Source organism: Terrapene carolina, unplaced genomic scaffold, assembly GCF_002925995.2.
Source record: "Terrapene carolina triunguis isolate 2854851 unplaced genomic scaffold, T_m_triunguis-2.0 Scaffold58, whole genome shotgun sequence".
NCBI classification, from domain to species: domain Eukaryota; kingdom Metazoa; phylum Chordata; order Testudines; family Emydidae; genus Terrapene; species Terrapene triunguis.
In genome coordinates, this window is record NW_020664409.1 from 60,707,907 (window position 1) to 60,727,040 (window position 19,134).

A 19,134-nucleotide genomic window follows, 5' to 3' on the forward strand; every position below is an offset into this window, starting at 1 on the left:
TCAATGCTATTTTACTGTCCTGTAAAAAGCTAAAAGAAGTTTTTCTAACTGCACCTACTGTAGTCCACTTTCGGAGTAAGCCACTAAAACGAAGATTGTAACAACACTCCTAAGCATAAGAAATATAGTAAACTGTTGACAGACCTTGCTGGTGCATTTGGAATAAAGTAGCAATTTCTTTCCCAGGGAAAAAAAAAATTACAACACGTCTTGTAGAATTTAAAAGTCAGATCATAAATCTCAGTGAGGATGGGGCAATATGGGTGGTTAAAATTATGCATCTTCTTTTCTTTGTTTCTCTGACAATGCATTAAAGAGATGTGGTAGAAAACTACTTCATTAGTGAGTGATTGATTTATGGAGTGGCTATGGATTTTTCCTCTGGTACAAGATTAGCCAGTGATGGAATTTTGATAATTTTTCATAACAGGGAGGAAACAATCGCTTGTGTCAGTAGAAATAGAGTCAAATAAATATACTCTAGTATAACATTTAAAAGCAATATTTGCACATACACACAGAGGTGTGGGATTGCCTGTTTATTTTCTTCAAGTTGAGAGTGGTGTCCTCCATGCGTCAGTCTGAGGTTCAAAGTTCTCTACCATTTTTCCCTTTTGACTTGTGTTAGGCTATCAGACTGTGAGGCTGAATGCAGCTGCCTCCAGAACTGGTCAGTACCATTCTAAGCTGCCTAGAGAAGTTGATGGGGAGTGATGTGAAGAGCCCTATGCTTCTTCCAGTGCTATCCAGGGACTGAGGTCTGTATATCAACTCCAGCTCCTCTGGAGCTGTGACTGGGACTAAACCAATGCTCACACATGGGCACTTCTCTTGTAGACCCTTCAATCTGCACAGATTTTAAGCTTCCATTAAGTATACATAGAGTGTGTGTGTATTTCTAGCCCTTTTAGTTAAGAAAATCTTCAGGATGTCTTGATGCAGTGTGGTTCATAAGCCACCAGGAATTCCAAAAACAGACAAATTGAAACAACAGTTCTGAAAGGAATTGCTCCATATAGTTTAATGGGATGCTAACTCTGACATCTGACAGTGGCAGTTTAAACATCAGCATGGTTTGCATATTGTATTGCTGAGAGCATTTAAGCTGAAACATTTAGCTGTCCTTGTTAACTCTACATGACCCCACTTTTCCATGATGACTGAATATAATGAAGGAATACAATCATGGACTTCGTTTTGCCCCCGCTGAAGTTGCCATTGATATCAATGGGTGCTGAATTAGACCCTGCTTTGAAATGGGAGTAGATTAAGTGCACTCCCAAATTGTTAGTGTGCATCAGCAGGATCCACATGGATAGTTAGTGCATGGGAGGTTAGCACAGGGTAGATTCACACCCCAGCTTGCCAAAAAATAAATATTCACGTAGACAAGCCCTAGATGAATGCTTAACTTTTAATCCAGTGATAAATGCATAATGTGTCATTTCAAGATAGGTTACAGTGGGATCTTAGCCTGCTCTACACTGAAACCAGTAAGTACTCCTCCAAAAAAGCAAACCTAAAAAAAGAGGTGACATTAATTCTATTGAAACTGAGTATTCAGACAGCAGGCACTCAATGAATGCAAAAGAAAACTGCTATAGTGCATGTACAGAGTGAAAATTGTATGTGGTCTCAGCATGCTAATAAAATCTGAGTCATTACAGTTTGATATATCCCAATAGCATGCTCAGAAAAATGGAGAATGTTGATTTTTAAATTTGTTTTGTTTTAGTCAGTATAATTTAATCTTGACATTGCACATTCATCATCCACAGATGCCCTTAGCAAAGCTTGCATGTTCAAACTGTCCTGAACAGCTGCTGCCAAGTGCAATAGTGTATTTAAGAATAAGCACATTCAATATTTTAGTTCACTAATAAAACAGAAAAATTTTGTTTAGAGACCATTTTAAAAGGTGCAGTTTGCTCTTGAGAAATTACCAAGAAATAAATACAGTATATCTAGAAATTGAAACATATGTATAGTATAATTCAGCAGCCCTCTAGCAAGCTTGCATTAGATTTTGTGAAAGCAATGGTGATGGAGGACTTCTGAGGGCAGACAGCCCCAGCAAAGTTAGAAAATACATTGTTTTTCCTTGTCTCAAAGATATTTGTTTGATAGTGTGACAGGATGCTGTTAACAGCTACAAATTGGGCACTATGGAAGCTATAGTGGAACCTCAGAGTTACAAACACCTCAGGAATGGAGGTTGTTTGTTAGCAAACCATATTGAAAAATCCTTATGAAAGAATACTAGTTTCACTTCTTACAGTTCATTCATTATTAGCAGTATGTTTTACACTTTCCTCTGCTGTTTGCTGTACTTGATGGGAATGATAGGATTTACTGTACTTCTTGCTTGAAGAGAGTTAAAAAAAACAGGGATGAAATTCTGGCCTCACTAAAGCCAGGAGTAAAAGTCCCATTGATTTCAGCAAGGTTAGGATTTCATCCATGAATTTCAACTAACATGTAGAAACCTCCCTGGTTTGGTTCATGAGGCCATTACCTCTCAACAGTCAAATCCCTTTGGAGAAATCACTTCCACTGTGACTCCTACAAGAAACTGTCTAACTATTATTGGCAAATGGCAAAAATATCGGGCAAGACTGCATTGCAGCTATACTCATTTATATCATCTGAGGATCTGACTGATAATATTTGTTTAAAAGTGTACTATCATGACATGGCCATTCATCACCTGGACCCCTTTACTAAATACTGGTGCTATTTTCCCTACCTTTTGTCTTTGTCTTAGATTGCAAGCTCTTCAATGCAAGAATTATGCCTTATTTTATGTTTCACAACTGCTAGCAACTTGTACTGGTGACTGAAAACTAATGATGATTAATTAATAAATCAAAAGAAACACAGTATTTTAGGGGTGGTCTCATCAATAACATAAAAAGAGGGCCTTACTGCTTCCCTGCTCTGATAAGATACTTCTGCATACACAGCCTGAAATTATATACACATTTCTCTTTTGCCATCCAGACCAAAAGTTAGGCTGTGATCCTGTCTATGTGGAACGCTCATTGAAGTCCACAGGAGTTACATATATGGATGGCTTCCAGAGACAGGCCTTTTGTTTGCTGAATACAATCAGACTTTGGCTTCTTTCTTTCTTTCTTAAGTATCTTGGTTCTTTGAATAAATATGTTTTGGATTACATTTTATCAGATGCATTCGCCTGAGGAGAATATAATCTTGGGATTTCTTGTCTATATTTTCAACCTTTCCAAATCCCTTGATTTATTTATTTTTTTGTCCTGCTTCATGTTTGCAACATTTCCCCATTTAGTGTCAACTGCAGCTACACTCTTTGTTCTCTATGCCAAGTCACATGCTGAATAAAACTAGCCTAAGCACTAATCACTGCAGTATATCACTGGACACATTTGTCCATCTCCAAATGGAAAAAGCATTGTAATTTATCATTATCCTTTGCCAGTTTACAATCCATTTGATAGTGCTCATATATAATCCTATTTAAAGTCTAGTATTAGATAGAAAACTATGGAGACCATATTGTCACCATGCCTCAGTGGGTCACGACTGAGAATACCAAATTCAGGACAGACTGCTAAGAAATAGGGCAGACACACCTCAAACTGGTGGTTATTCTATCATTAGAGTTTACCAAATCGGTAACATAAATGAGCTTCTGTATCACCACACTAGTTAACAAGAAGCCAAAAACATAGCCTCCTTATGCATTCAAGCCCTTGGCTCACCATCTAGACACTTGGACTTTATGATGAGTGGTTACTGAAAACCAGTTTAATCAGAATTGGGGTCCTTCCAATCCCAAGGGATCAGCCACTTAGCCAGGTCAATACATAACTCAGATCTTACCCAATAATCATGCTGATGCCAGCCTTTCAGTAACTAAAATCTAAAGGTTTAATAATAAAAGGAGAGAGTTATAAATGGTTAATAGATTATATATATACAAATAATTGTAAAGTTCTTGTTCCAAGTTTGTAGCAGTGATGGAATAAACTGCTAGCCTCTCTGGAATCACTCAAACAAATTGGGGGTCATCAGTCCTTGTTTAGAGCTTCCTTGTTAGAAATCCAGTCCAGAGAAATGAAGCAGGAAATGAAGACAAAATGGAGATGTCTCAGTTGCCTTTTTATATCCTCTGCCATGTGCATGGAAATTTACTATCCCAAAGCCCACAGACCCTGTTTGTGGAAACTTACTGTCCCAAGATGGAGTCCAGGGTCACATGAGCATATCACATGTCCTTACATGACTTGCTGACTCACAGGGTTGGCCATTGGCCCCTCGGTGCCTGAGGCATCCTCAGGGAGAGCTATATGGTCAAGATGAAGTTTTTTCTATGGCCCATTGTTAGAGTGAAGTGTCCTTAATAGGCCATCCACATATAGCTGTCTAGCCTTGATGTAAATCTATTTGAGAAGTGTCACCCCATAACAAACACATTTGGGATACAAATACATAGTTAATATTCATAACTTTAAATACAAAGATAATACATGGATTTAACCAGGATAATTATATCTGATAGACTGTAACTTTTCCATTGACACCTTACATGATATACCTTGCATAAGAGTTGTTGCAATTGTATAACAGTGGTAGCAGCAATGATACAAATGGTTATTTTCAATCATACAGCATCACACATGTTGAGAACAATTTTTAGGAAAAGACCTTTTGTCTCGGGAAACTGCAAAATATGGCTTAAGAATGTACACTTCAGGTTACTAATGCTACTTCGACAAGAGCTGTAACTCCTTTGCAGTTCAGTTAGGATCATTTGAGGAGTGGGGAGGATTTCAATACAATGATCCAGTGAGTTCTGGCAGGTGCTTATTTCCGATGGAAGGAAGATGAATACCTCCACACCAATAACGTTTCTAGAGAATAAGGCATCTAGAGATGGAGAGAGAAGGCAGTTTGCTTTGGTGGGAGTTTGCATGATTAATGAATGAGTAAGCCCCTCAAAATTTGATCCATTATGTATACAAATCTTTTCCACTCTTCCCTTTTTCTTTCGATGCTGAGTTCCCTTTGCATGATCAGTACTAATTCCTGATTGACCATCATTATAATGTTCATTATTTTTATACTTCTATCGCATGTGCCCTTACTCTTCTTTTTCTCTTACTAACTAATCCTATTCTTTTAAATCTCTTATAAGGAAATTGCCTCTCCATGCTATTAGTCATTATAATGGCCATCAGATTTTTTTTTCTATTTCTTTGTCTTGTTTGGGATGGCTGACCCTAAAGGAATGCAGTTTTCAAGGGCAGAGTCAACTTTTGTCATTATAATATTTTTTTCTAACCCCTTATCAGATGGTTAAAGTAGATCCTGGGGCCCATGGGATTGGCTATTGTCAGCTTTTAGTTTATTGCATCGTCTTGTGGTGATAGGATATAGCAAGAAGAGAATGGGAACAAGAGCAAATGTGTGTATAAAACAATATCATGCTCACAAACAAACGTGTGTATGTGTGTGTGTATGCACATGTGTGAATCTGTGTAGAGACACATTCCTTGTGCTTCTCCCCCCATTCCCATAAATGCCGCTCACTTAGACTTGACCAGCATGGAAAATATATATTGAGACAAAAATAAAGAGAAGTGCAGGCTTCAGGTTATTCTTCCTCAGAAAAGTTTGAAGTAATGATATAATTTTCTATATTATAGAAGATTGTATGTCATTTTGAGATAATACATACTGCAGTAGACATATTTTTTGGATAAATTGTCTGCCTTTGCCTCTAGAGGGAATCAGGATCTGGTGGCAAGGTCTTTGAGGGAGTGGGGGCCAGCAAGGGGACAGTGCTTCTGTAAGGAAAGTTGGATAGGGAATTTGCTGGTAGGACATCTCTTCTTCTCCCCTAGGTGCTGCTTCTACACCTATTGGTGGTAAAGTCTGGGAGCCACAGAAACACCTCAACCAGGATCCAGGATCCTGATGAGTCCTTATCTCACAGGCTTAGATGAGGGGGAGATCTGTATGAGTAGCACTCTCCCAATTAGGGAGGAGCATGGGGAGCTGTGCTTATTTTTATTTTAATCCCTGCTCATATTACTATCTTGTCCTCTTATTCCTTTGTATGATGGCTGCCATCATGTCTCATATCCCCAGAGAGCCCTCATAATGCATTGGTCATGCAGAGAAAGGAAACATGGAATGTATGATTATTCTGTATTACAGTAGCTCCTACAAATCCTGAGATTTTTTTTTATTTGGATTCAAACATTCCCAAATGCTGCAGCATTATGCTGATGTATGAGGCCCAGAAAGCAAAACTGAATAGAATGAAGTGAATGGATTAGCTCTGTTTTGTCTGTGGAGTGGAAAAGGTAAACATAGAATTAATGGTGGGGAAAAAATTGAGATTTGTACAGTTTTTAGATTTAATAAACTAAGATGCTATTAGGTAAAATAATTTAATTTTTAAAAGTATACTGTGTCAAAATCAGAAGCTAAGTGCTATTTCTGCACAGACACAGTTATGAGGAGAGGCTGAGGGAACTGGTATTGTTTAGTCTGCAGAAGAGAAGAATGAGGGGGGATTTGATAGCTGCTTTCAGCTACCTGAAAAGGGGTTCCAAAGAGGATGGATCTAGACTGTTCTCAGTGGTAGCAGATGACAGAACAAGGAGCAATCGTCTCAAGTTGCAGTGGGGGAGGTTTAGGTTGGATATTAGGAAAAACTTTTTCACTAGGAGGGTAGTGAAGCACTGGAATGGGTTACCTAGGGAGGTGGTGGAATCTCCTTCCTTAGAGGTTTTTAAGGTCAGGCTTGACAAAGCCCTGGCTGGGATGATTTAGTTGGGAATTGGTCCTGCTTTGAGCAGGGGGTTGGACTAGATGACCTCCCGAGGTCCCTTCCAACCCTGATATTCTATGATTCTATGATTGTGGGCCCATAGCCAGGATCACATGGGAATGGGCACCCCCCCATCACCACCACACCCCCCCGCCCCATATAGTGCTTCTGGCAAAGACAGCTCATGGCAAAAGCATGATTATCACTAGCAATGAAGGGTGTTTATGGAGTGTCACATACCTGACTGAACTCCCCTTTGTGGTTGCTCACCAGGAAGCTGTGTTTAGACCCATGTGCTGGAACCATGTACTTCTGAGCTCCCCTACGTCTGGGCAGGATCTAGCCACAGTCTCTGGCTATGGCCTCTTGGCATACTTCCTGGCCACAGACTCTCTGTCTGCTACCACTTTTAGGGAATGGGACTCTTCAGTCCAACTGCCCTGGGCTCCTAGGACAAATGCTGACCCCCCTCCCAAGATGCCCAAGTTGTTCAAGAACACTCTCCCCAGAGCTCCACCCTCATGAGTACTTCAGTTTATAGTTTAGCCCTTCAGGGACATGTGAGGGTTGAACCAAGTAGCATACAGACTTTGCAGAATTTCTAAAGCAATCACACTTTACTCAAGGACAAAGTACAAGAGATGCACTGATCTAGGCAGAATAATTAACACCTGTACACAATTCTCTCCCTGTGAGTCCTCACCACTCTTAAGTTTCTTGGGTTTTGGTCACTGCTTTGGGGTCCCCCCAAATCTTTCTTTTAGACCGCAGTCCTCTGATTATTACATCTAAAATCTTCACATCCTGGCTATGGACTCGCTAACTTCTGTAACAAGCTGGCACAGATCCAGCACATCAGTCAAAAGTTCCTCTCATTCATTGAGCATGTCCTTTTTTAAAAAGCAGTTCATAAAACCTTTTGTCTTTGCTCTTTTTTTTTTCTGATGGGGATTTTCCATTGCTCTAACTCCACCTTCTGCAGACAACCTGAGGAACACCAGTTTCCCTTAGGCTAAAGATATCTCATTGTTCTAGGGTGCTTCCATTTGAATGAAAGGCCATTCAAGTTAATGACTCTTAATTGTTCTTGTCAAACCACCCTTTCCCTTGTCTCAGAGGGATGTGACACAAACCCTGATAGCAAAAGATAGATTCAATATACACTGAGACATTTATTGATACAGCAATTTCATAAAATCAATTAGCATTCATAAATTTTACATTGACAAGATTCTGAAATCTTCACATGCAGTCACAGATCTGAGGTAGAACTATAGTACCATTTTATTCCAGGACAACCCCATTACTGCAGCTAGGTCTGTGAACTCAGCAAGTTTTGAAGGTTCACCTTGGAGGGTGCCTTTTTGGAGGTATCTTTGCTGTAATTTTGTCCACTACTAAGCTTCAAAAGCTTGGCCTTTAAATTGTTCCTTATGTAACCCTCCTTTCCCCACTTCCTCTACCCACCCCCACATTTCCTTCCCAGGTTACCCAGAAGCAGGCAACCCTCACCTGTTGCCAGAGGTGACACATAACTGTGGATGGAAGGGGGCACAACTGAAAGATTCTGGGGGGGACACATGACTGCCCCACATATTACCTCTGCATCCACCCCCCTGACTGACCACAGCGGACGGTCTGTAAAGCAGGCAGTGGGAAGCAGCAGGGAAGGAGAAGCAGTCCCATGTAGCGGGGGGCAGGGGAGCTCAGCCAGTCGCCCTGCTGCTTCCTCCCTCCCTGCGTTGTACAGACACATGGTGAGTGCCGCTGCCAGGGGGAATCACTGCCTCCTTGCTGCTGGGATCCCAGCGAGAGGCGGCCTGAGAAATCTGGAGGGGCGGGCATGTGACCCCATGTGACTCCCCCCACATCGCCTCTGCCAGTTTCCTGGTCACCTTACATCATTAAGGATAATGGAGACCCTGGGGGTCCCAGATGAGATGGGGAATTAGGTGGGAATCCTCTAGTCACCCACAGACTCATAGACTTTAAGGCCAGAAGGGACCATCATGATCCTATAGTCTGATCCCCTGCACATCACTTGACACAGAACCTCACCCACCCCTCTGCATTACTCCTCTAATTCCTATGAATATTGATAGCTGGCAGTGCCTCGCCCTGGACAGCACAGTATACACCTATGGGTATACCTTGGTTGCCTCCAGGTACACAAATATAAATAATGGCTCTTATGCAGATAATAAACACACAGAATAAAACCAAAACAATTTTACTTTAAAGTTATCCTACCAACATACAATACAAAATGCAACAGATTCATATAGACTCGTGTTATATCTATACCAAAACAGTAGTGGTGTGTAGCTCAGCTAAAGGCAGCAGCTTTCAACAGCAAGTTGCAACATAAACCTCACCACTACTCTTGGCATTATACACAGATCCACCCCATCCCTGACTATGCACTCTTCCGTAAGTTTACAGACCTGAGCCCTCTCTTGTGTTGGTGCAGTGGCTGAACAGGCGTTCAAGCCGGCACTCTGTAAGTCCAGCAAAGGCAGTCCAGGTGAAACAAGGAGTGAGGCACTTTTGTATTGTGACCAGCTTTGGTTGCACAGTGGTAGGTGGCAGTAACAGTTGTTATTTTAGAGAGCAATAGCCCAGGGGTAACTTGTTCTTTACTCAATGGTCTGTAAACCAGATTCAGATCTTCTGCACAACCAACAGTCTTCAGCTTCTGCCCTCAATGCCTAGCTGTAGAGACAGAGTCCATGAGCAAGGGCTCAGCATTAACAAGTTGTCAGCTGTAGTGTAGTCTTAGCCCTGGTCATGTGTCCAAAGGGAAGAAGCAGCTGTCTGTGACAGTTCCTTACTCACAAAATGGAGGCTGCTGACCCCCTGAAATAGTCTCTGACCCAGGAAGCTTTGTCTAGTCCCAGAGAGCATCCAGGGAGTGCATCATGGGACTTGCAATCCTTCAAAGTCAGCATACAGTACCTAGAGGTTTGTCTAATCAGGATATCTGTGAAAAGATTCAGAGGCTCCTCAGACAGGGGTGCCTACACTTACATAGTTCGTTGGCTTTTATTTGTCCACTTGGAATTTAATTTGCTAGTTACCCAAATATAATTTAATTTTGGTTAGGTCTTTTTGAAATTGCTCAGATCCTTCTCTAGTCTAATCCAAATGTCATCAAAAAATGTTACATTCTTGTGGCTCCCTGGAGCATCTACCTAAAATTGGCTATTTACTTTCTTACTACTCTTAGGGTATGTCTACACTACGAAATTAGGTCGAATTTATAGAAGTCAATTTTTTAGGAAGCGATTTTATACAGTCAATTGTGTGTGTCCCCACTAAGCGTATTAAGTAGCATTAAGTCTTCAGAGTGCGTCCACAGTACCGAGGCTAGTGTCGACTTTCGGAGCGTTGCACTGTGGATAGCTATCCCACAGTTCCCGCAGTCTCCGCCACCCATTGGAATTCTGGGTTGCGCTCCCACTGCCAGTTGGGGCAAAAACATTGTCGCGGGTGGTTTTGAGTACATATCATCAGTCACCCCTCCCTTTGTGAGAGCAACGGCAGACAATCGTTTCATGCCTTTTTTCTGCGCAGACCCCATACCACGGCAAGCATGCAGCCCGCTCAGCCCAGCCGCCGCTGTTGTGTTCTGGGTGCTGCTGGCAGCAGATGGTACAATAGGGCTGCAAACCATCATCACGCTTCCGCTGCCACTCTGCTCTCCTGCTCTGGCAACTGACGGTACAATAGGGCTGAAAACCATCGTCACCCTTCCGCTTCCACTCTGCTCTCCTGCAGACATCATACCACGGCAAGCATGGAGCCCGCTCAGATCACCATGGCAGTTATGAGCACTGTAAACACCTTACGCATTATCCTGCAGTATATGCAGCACCAGAACCTGCAAAAGCAGGCGAGGAGGCGACAGCAGCGTGGTGACAAGAGTGATGAGGACATGGACGCAGACTTCTCTCAAAGCACAGGCCCTGGCAATTTGGACATCATGGTGATAATGGGGCAGGTTCATGCCGTGGAACGCTGATTCTGGGCCCAGGAAACAAACTCAGACTGGTGGGACCACATAGTGTTGCAGGTCTGGGACGATTCCCAGTGGCTGCGAAACTTTTGCATGCATAAGGGCATTTTCATGGAACTTTGTGACTTGCTTTCCCATGCCCTGAAGTGCAAGAATACCAAGATGAGAGCAGCCCTCACAGTTCACAAGCGAGTGGCAATAGCCCTGAAGCTTGCAACGCCAGACAGCTACCGGTCAGTCGGGAATCTATTTGGAGTAGGCAAATCTACTGTGGGGGCTGCTGTGATCCAAGTAGCCAACACAATCACTGAGCTGCTGCTATCAAGGGTATTGACTCTGGGAAATGTGCAGATCATAGTGGATGGCTTTGCTGCAATGGAATTCCCTAACTATGGTGGGACAATAGACGGAATGCTTATCCCTATCTTGGGACTGGAGCACCAAGGCAGCCAGTACATAAACCGAAAGGGGTTCTTTTCAATGGTGCTGCAAGCACTGGTGGATCACAAGGGACGTTTCACCAACATCAACGTGGGATGGCCGGGAAAGGTACATGACGCTTTCATCTTCAGGAACTCTGGTCTGTCTGAATGGCTGCAGCAAGGGACTTACTTTCCAGACCAGAAAATAACCGTTGGGGATGTTGAAATGCCTATAGTTATCCTTGGGGACCCAGCCTACCCCTAATGCCATGGCTCATGAATCCATACACATGCACCCTGGACAGTAGGCAGAAGCTGTTCAACTATAGGCTGAGCAAGTGCAGAATGGTGGTAGAATGTGCATTTGAATGTTTAAAAGCACGCTGGCACAGTTTACTGACTCAGCCCAACCAATATTCCCATTGTTATTACTGCTTGCTGTGTGCTCCACAATATCTGTGAGAGTAAGGGGGAGACATTTATGGTGGGGTGCAAGGTTGAGGCAAATCGCCTGGCTGCTGATTACACGCAGCCCGACACCAGGGTGGTTAGAAGAGCACAGCAGGGCGTGCTGCGCATCAGAGAAGCTTTGAAAACCAGTTTCATGACTGGCCAGGGTACGGTGTGAAAGTTCTGTTTGTTTCTCTTTGATGAAAACCCGCCCCCTTGGTTCACTCTACTTCTCCGTAAGCCAACTGCCCTCCCCTCCCCACTTCGATGACCACTTGCAGAGGCAATAAAGTCAGTGTTGTTTCAAATTCATGCATTCTTTATGAATTAGTCACAGAAATAGGTGATAACTGCCAAGGTAGCCCGGGAGGGGTGGTGGAGGAGGGAAGCACCGGGTGGAGTGGTGGAGGAGGGGAGGACACAACCAGTTTTAATCCATGATGGGACTTTACTTCTTCTGGTGGCTACTAGAGGTCCTCAAAAGGCTCTTTCCTGAAATGCACTTTGAAATTCTAAATGAACTTAAACTATCAATGCCTTCTCCTGCATCTCATATTTGATTACACTGAAAGAGGGCACCTTTGAGTCACTCCATAACCATAACTTCAATGATTTTTCGCAACTATTTTTCTAGTACTGAGATAATTCTCACTGGTCTGTAATTCCCAGAATCAATCACAGCTCATTAGCTCATTGTCAAGATATGGGCATTACGTGCCAAATTGTCCTCTATGATGTTTATCCCCAATTGTCCATCTTACATCATATGTGACAAAGTGTATGTTCCATTCTCCAGCCTCACTGGATGTTTTTGGTTTGCTTTTGTTTTTAAATATATATTTTTGGCCTGGATAAAATATTTATCTGGATTGTTTGGGGATTTTTTGCATTTCTATTTGCTGTTTGTTAAAGCTGGCCTGGACCAAAAGCCTGAACTGGAATACCCTGAACTTTGAGACATTATGAACATGCATCCAAGTCTGGAGCTAGACTTTGTTACTTGAGCATAACTTTATTTTTTAAATATATTGGGATTTGCACATATTCTATGATATCAGTAAAATGCTCATTACTAGAGGCATTACCCTGAATATGTGTTCATTCTGTAAGAGATTATTGATTGCTGCTATTTATATTATTTGAGTGACATATTCCTCTGTTTATAACTGTTTTCAGGGTTGAGTCTAGCCACAAACCAAGGATCTATGTGAACAAATGAAATACAAGCAGGAGATACTATTTAACTCCTGAAGGGAAAAAATCCCCCTTTAATGCAAATATCCCTAGTAATAAAGAACTGTGTGCTGGATCATTTGTTCTCACAGTAAAACTCATGGAAGAAAACTTAGGGGGAGGAAATCACTAAAAGATCTCACAGAATTGTTTGCTGATTATTCCACTGGGGAACAGCATTTGATCCCCTGTGGGATGAGCTATGGAAGCACATGCTCAGTGTGGATCCTGAAGGAGGGGTCCTTAGGACACCCTCTACCTCCACTCTGGCCCTTCGCTTTCCTGACAACGTGGCTTCAAAGAGGCCAGGCTGGCTATTCCACCTACTATGTGTAGGGGGTTTCATGGAATATGTTATATCATCTGAGGTTGCATTATCCTTTCTAGAATGTTCCACAGGACAATGTGTGTCTTCTTAGCCCTGCTCCCCAACAATTCACAGGATCCTCACTGCCCACTCTGGACTCTATCCAATACAAAGAGCCCCCAAAGACTCCTGGAAAGTCAATGGGGAGAACAGTGTCATAGGAGGACCCTTCCATACAGGATGGGGCACAGCTGCATACTCGGGGTGCTGGACTTTGGTGGTGTATCCTGGCCCTCTGATAGATCTGACAAGTCCCCATACATGCTGTAGCCATGTTCTTGTGGATGCTGGAGATCTCTGACTGTATTTTATTTTTTGTAAGACACACAACATATTTTTTCATGGGAACCACAGATTTAATATCAAGTATTATAAAAATCTTCTTCAAGTTTTGAGCTATTGATCTGATATGTTATATTGACCTGATAATTTCATATCATACCTGCATCTTGCATTTGTCTACATTTTTCAGTACCATTGCTAAGGACTTTTTACTTTGTCAGGTTTGGGATGAAACTCTTGCCAAGTCTGCAGAGGCTTGGGCTGCAACATGCATTTGGGACCATGGACCTTCCTACTTACTGAGATTCTTGGGCCAAAACCTGTCTGTAAGAACTGGAAGGTAGGTAGCTGTCATTTTGTAAAACCTTTTATTTTATAAAAAAATTGAGGGCCATATCCTCAGCTGGTGTCAATTTCCAATCTGACAGCTGGTGTCTACACCAACCTGAACCTTTTAACTAGTGCGATGGCAAGAACTCAATTTGTTTACAGCTTATAAAGATTTTCATTCCATTCAGGAATATGAGAATTAATCATTGGTAAATATTACTGTAACCAAGTATTTCAGGTCTCCACATAATAGCAGTTTGCGAATGGACTGTACTATGGATGCCAAGCCAAATGTTCTAACATAACAAGTTTTGAAAATGAACTTTCCCTCCCCCACAACCTATGTCTTTAAATTAATCTAGGTATCGATCCATTCTTCAGCTGGTAAAGCCATGGTATGATGAAGTGAAAGACTATGCTTTTCCATATCCTCAGGACTGCAACCCTAGATGCCCTCTGAGATGCTATGGACCCATGTGCACACATTATACACAGGTTATATGAGTTCCATTCTTCTTTCACCAATCTATAGTTCAAAAGTGGACTTTTCTGTGATGTGTGTGTGTGTGTGTGTGTGTGTGTGTGTGTGTAAATAATATTTCTTTTCAATGTTGACTTCACCAAAAGAATAATGATTATTTATTCAGATGGTTTGGGCCACTTCCAATCGTATAGGCTGCGCAGTCCACACATGCCACAATATGAATGTCTGGGGATCTGTTTGGCGACGAGCTGTTTACTTGGTATGCAACTATGCCCCAAAGTGAGTTGCTTTCTTTTCATTCTGTTTACTTTTATACTTCATGCATGTATGGGTTATTTGATAGGACTGTTTACTCCCTTTTTCCAGCTAGCATTCCTGTCATGCTTTTGTGCTGGGCCCGCTTCCTCAAACAAATATAATAATTGGAAATATAAAAATGTACTACTTTTGTATATAAACAAACCACAGGGGAATAACAAGATGTGTATTTAACAAAAGCACATCTCTTTATCTTTTGTTATTGTAATGCTCATCCTTTGCATTACTCTTTTCCCCCACCTTTTTCTCCTCACTCCCTTGCGTTGTTAGGGAATGCAGTTCTGCAATCCATTCTTATATTGATTTGCACTTACTGACATGAGCTGGCCCATTGTAGACTGGGGCCTTAAACTTCTATAAAGGGCCCATGGTGCTGTATAAAACAACCCAAACAAATAATAATGAGTTGTACAGGTTTGATAAACGTTAAATGTCACAGATCCATAAGTGGTAAAGAATAGGGCAGTGAATGAGTGTGAGTAATTTCAGCTGCCATATACATAAGAAGAGAATTTTTAACTGTCTCTTTAAAGAGTTGCAACCCCCAAACAGGTAAATTTTTGTGAAAAAAACCTCCAAAGAAGAAACCACTTCTATTTTGGGAGACAGGAAGGCAGGTCCTTTATATTTACTATTACAATTAATATAAAAAGTAGTAGCAAAGGAACTAGAGGGGGATCAGACAGTAAACCCAGATCTGACTCCAATCTCCACACTTTGGGGATGTTTGGACTGATATCCCAATCAGGTTCCAAATATCATAACTTGAGCCTCTCTTTAATAGCAACCCAGGCATTATAATGTATGTATATATGTATCAAAAATTACAAAACAAAAAGTAATTACAAAATTATTAGGGTATATCATTCATTTCATTTCATTATGGCAAATGAATAAGAGGCATTGTTGAGAACTGCTGAATTATTTGATTAATTATTTGATGCATTATTAACCCTGTAATAATGATATGTTATATTTCGTTTCTTTTGTTCTGAAAATTCTGACTTACTTTGCAGTCTGTAGAAGAAATCCTGAGGTCCCAACTCAGTTTTTACTAGGCCCTTACTCTTTCAAAGTTATTAGCTCATTGCCACTAAATATGGATGCCAAGGCTTAGAAGGATTTAAAAAAAGGGTTAAACTTTTATGTGGATAATGAGAACATCAATAGTTACACTAGATAAGATAAAAGAGTGTTTTAAACGAGACATGAGCTATCATCCTTCAGAGCATAAGCCAACCACTCACTGACTAGAGCTAGGAAGAAACTTCCCCTCTAGGCAGGTTATCCCATAAGCTAAAGGGTTTCTTACATCTTCCTCTGAAGTATTTTGGGTGAATTCCTGGCTCCAGTGAAGTCAGTGGGACCAGTATTTTCATCCCTAGTATTTGGCCCTATCAGATAAAGGATTTGGTATTACAGGGACCACTATTCTGGTCTAGCATGACAATTCCTATGTCCATGTTTTGATGTCAGTGGAAATTTGCCTGAAAAGAATGAATGAAACTTGGCAAGGACTTCAAGGTCAGGACCTGTATATCTACATATAGGTCTCACTTCACTAATCACTAAGACGTTTGCACCTCTCAGCTACACAACATACCACAGCACTATACAATAGTTGAGGGCAGGAAGTGAAGAACATTGTAACCATTTTAAACTAGAGGGTTTTAGAGGTGCAGAATAACATTATTCAAATTGGAATCTGCCCAGGACATCAGCGCTATACCTCCTATTAGCTGATGTATACCCTACTATAAACTGGTTGAAAAATATGCCAGGTAGTCCACATTGTCTACTTGAGTTTCTGATTTCAGAAACAGTGTTAAGAAGGGTTGTTTAAAAATGTGTGTATGGTTTAGACCTAATTAACTGATATACTTAATCTACAGCTCTATTAGTCACTCATGATACAGTGAATGAAGCCAACATTCAACTTGTGGCACTCCCTCTAGATTACAGTATCTGTTATCAAGCTAGCAAATTTCCCTGCTTGTGCAGTCTGCTGTGCCCATTTCGAATAGGAGTAAGAATGAGTAAAGTATTTGAGAGACTCCTACTTTCTTCCAAGACTCAACCCAAAGTTAGGCTTTTTGATCCATCTTTATTGGCTGGGAAGGGGGGGGGGATGAGAAAATGCTTCACAAATAACTGCATTACTCACTGCTGTAGCACATCACACATGTATTAGAAGGTTCTTTTCTTAGTGAAATGCAACATTTAAGTAGAAATCTAATTTTAGCTTTCTTTCTTCAGTGACCATCCTGTAATCCCAGAGTCAATAGTGATGGGTCAATTTCTAAAAGTTTAGAGCTTTGTATAAGCATCTGGAAGTCTGGATGCTTACTCAGATGCCTCATTTGAGGCTACCCCACTCCTCATGATTGCCTCTGCAGCCTGCTACCTACCTGTACCCTCGGTCCTCTAGCAGAAACTGGGCACCCACAACCTCCAGCCAAATCCCTGGGCCCTCATGAAATCCCAATAGACCCCTGACTTCATCTTTCAGTGAAACTTTCCAGCCATCTCACAGTTCCTGCACTCTTTCTACGTGTCAGTGTGACGAATCCTTCATTTTCCCAGTTCCTTTGAGCAAACCAACATGAGTTCACACTCAATAACCAGCAAAATGGATCCCTGATCAGCTAAACCCTGTAACAAGATCCTCAAAAGACCCACTCCCATCTTGAAAATAAACATTACAAATATGCAATCAATGAAAGTTTTAAAACTTTGAAACAACACTGTGACACTAATGTCTTATTAACAAGAGCCCTTTGGTTGGTTTCTCTTTCTAGAGAGCAAAGTTGCAAAAGTCATTCCGAAAATAGTGTCTGTCAACAATGCAATATGAAAATATTTCATAAATACATGATAGGCAATACATCACCCAAACTTAGTTTGCACTTATTAAGAGAAATTTTTTCTTAAGTTACTAAAAATGTGTATTACTTTATATTTTCAGGGGCAACTGGATTGGAGAAGCGCCGTATAAAGTAGGAGTCCCGTGTTCCGCTTGCCCTCCTAGTTATGGAGCTGCTTGTACTGACAATCTTTGTTTTCCAGGAATAACATCAAACTACTTATATTGGTTTAAATAAGTTAACAGAAGTTTACATTATTTTTAAATAATATGGCTGAGTAACAAAAGCTTGTATATTGAATTTTGCACATATTTTATATATATATATATATATATAGTAATAATACCCTTGTTTTCTTTTTATATCCTTTTGCATAATTAGCTTTCAGAGTACAGTATAGATTCATTTTTAACTCTTTGGAATTTATAACTATAATTCTCCATTTCAGGCCACGATCATGTAGAGAAGGGTAATCTTATATCATCTTAAGAAAGTGTAACTTCCTAAAGAATATGTTCTGTTTGATATTAAAAGAAAATTTAAAAGGGCACTGTCAACTTAAGTCTAAAATGTGACCCTTCCCTTTGAAATTATAGATATAGATAGATAATGGCCACTGGCAACTACACCAGTGCTTTAAAAATGAAAAATGTACAAATGTACAAAAAAAGTACCCCCCCTTCCCCACCTACATTGTCCTCATCTTGCAAATGGTTACTCCCATTTGCACTTATGCTTACTCTTGCATAGTCAATGGGACTCTGAGCAAGAGTAAACATATGTGCAGGAGGAACTCCAGTATTCAGCCTTATGTTAGCTCCCCCATGCACAACAGTGATTAACTTAAGGTATTTCAAGAGTTCCACACACGGCTGCTGCTATCATCAATGATGCCTGTGTGGAGATAGAGAAGTAAAGAATAGGGAGCCATGCTGGCCCTTGTACCACTAAGAAATATGATGGAACTGCAAGTGTTCACCAACCAGACTAAAGCTTTGTCTAATCTAGAAAGTTGTATCACTTTAACTATACTGTATAGTTAACATTGTAGAACCCCATTAATGTGGATGCAGTTATATTGGTATAAAGGCACTCTTTACCAGTATAACTATTCCATATGGGAAGAGGAATAACTATATTGGCATAAGACACCTTTATACAAGTATAACTGGATCCATACCAGGGCTTTTACCTGTATAAATATGTTAGTAAAAAAAAAAAAAAAATCACATCCCTAGCTGAAATAGTGCTACAGGTAAAACTTCCAATCAGGCCTAAGTGTTGCACAATTTTGACTAAAGAGTATCCCAAATAAAAAGTACAAAGTGAAAAGGGAACTTTTATTTAAAAAAAAGGGGAGGGGATTTTTTAACAGTGTGCAACAAAAAAACAGAATCTGTAAAACAATTGACAGAGTCCTTTAAACAATATGGTGAAGCTATTTCCTGAAGTATCTTTATAAACCAGTGAAGAAAAATATATTTATTCTCCCCCCAAAAAGCAAACTTCTTGCGGGAGCTAAGTAGAAAATTTATGGAGAAAGGGACTA

At 40.8% G+C, this 19,134-nt stretch overlaps 1 protein-coding gene across 1 annotated transcript in view; it reads left to right on the forward strand.

Annotated features, from left to right (window-relative positions):
• The window catches only part of PI15 (peptidase inhibitor 15), a 29,480-nt gene extending 11,623 nt beyond the window's left edge, over positions 1-17,857 (forward strand). Inside the window, exons 3-6 of the mRNA XM_024197652.3 lie at positions 13,811-13,929; positions 14,282-14,414; positions 14,567-14,682; positions 17,687-17,857. Of these exons, the coding sequence (XP_024053420.1) occupies positions 13,811-13,929; positions 14,282-14,414; positions 14,567-14,682; positions 17,687-17,822 (504 nt within the window). The 3' untranslated portion in view covers positions 17,823-17,857. The remainder of the gene's footprint in view (positions 1-13,810; positions 13,930-14,281; positions 14,415-14,566; positions 14,683-17,686) is intronic.
• The last annotated feature ends 1,277 nt before the right edge of the window (positions 17,858-19,134 follow it).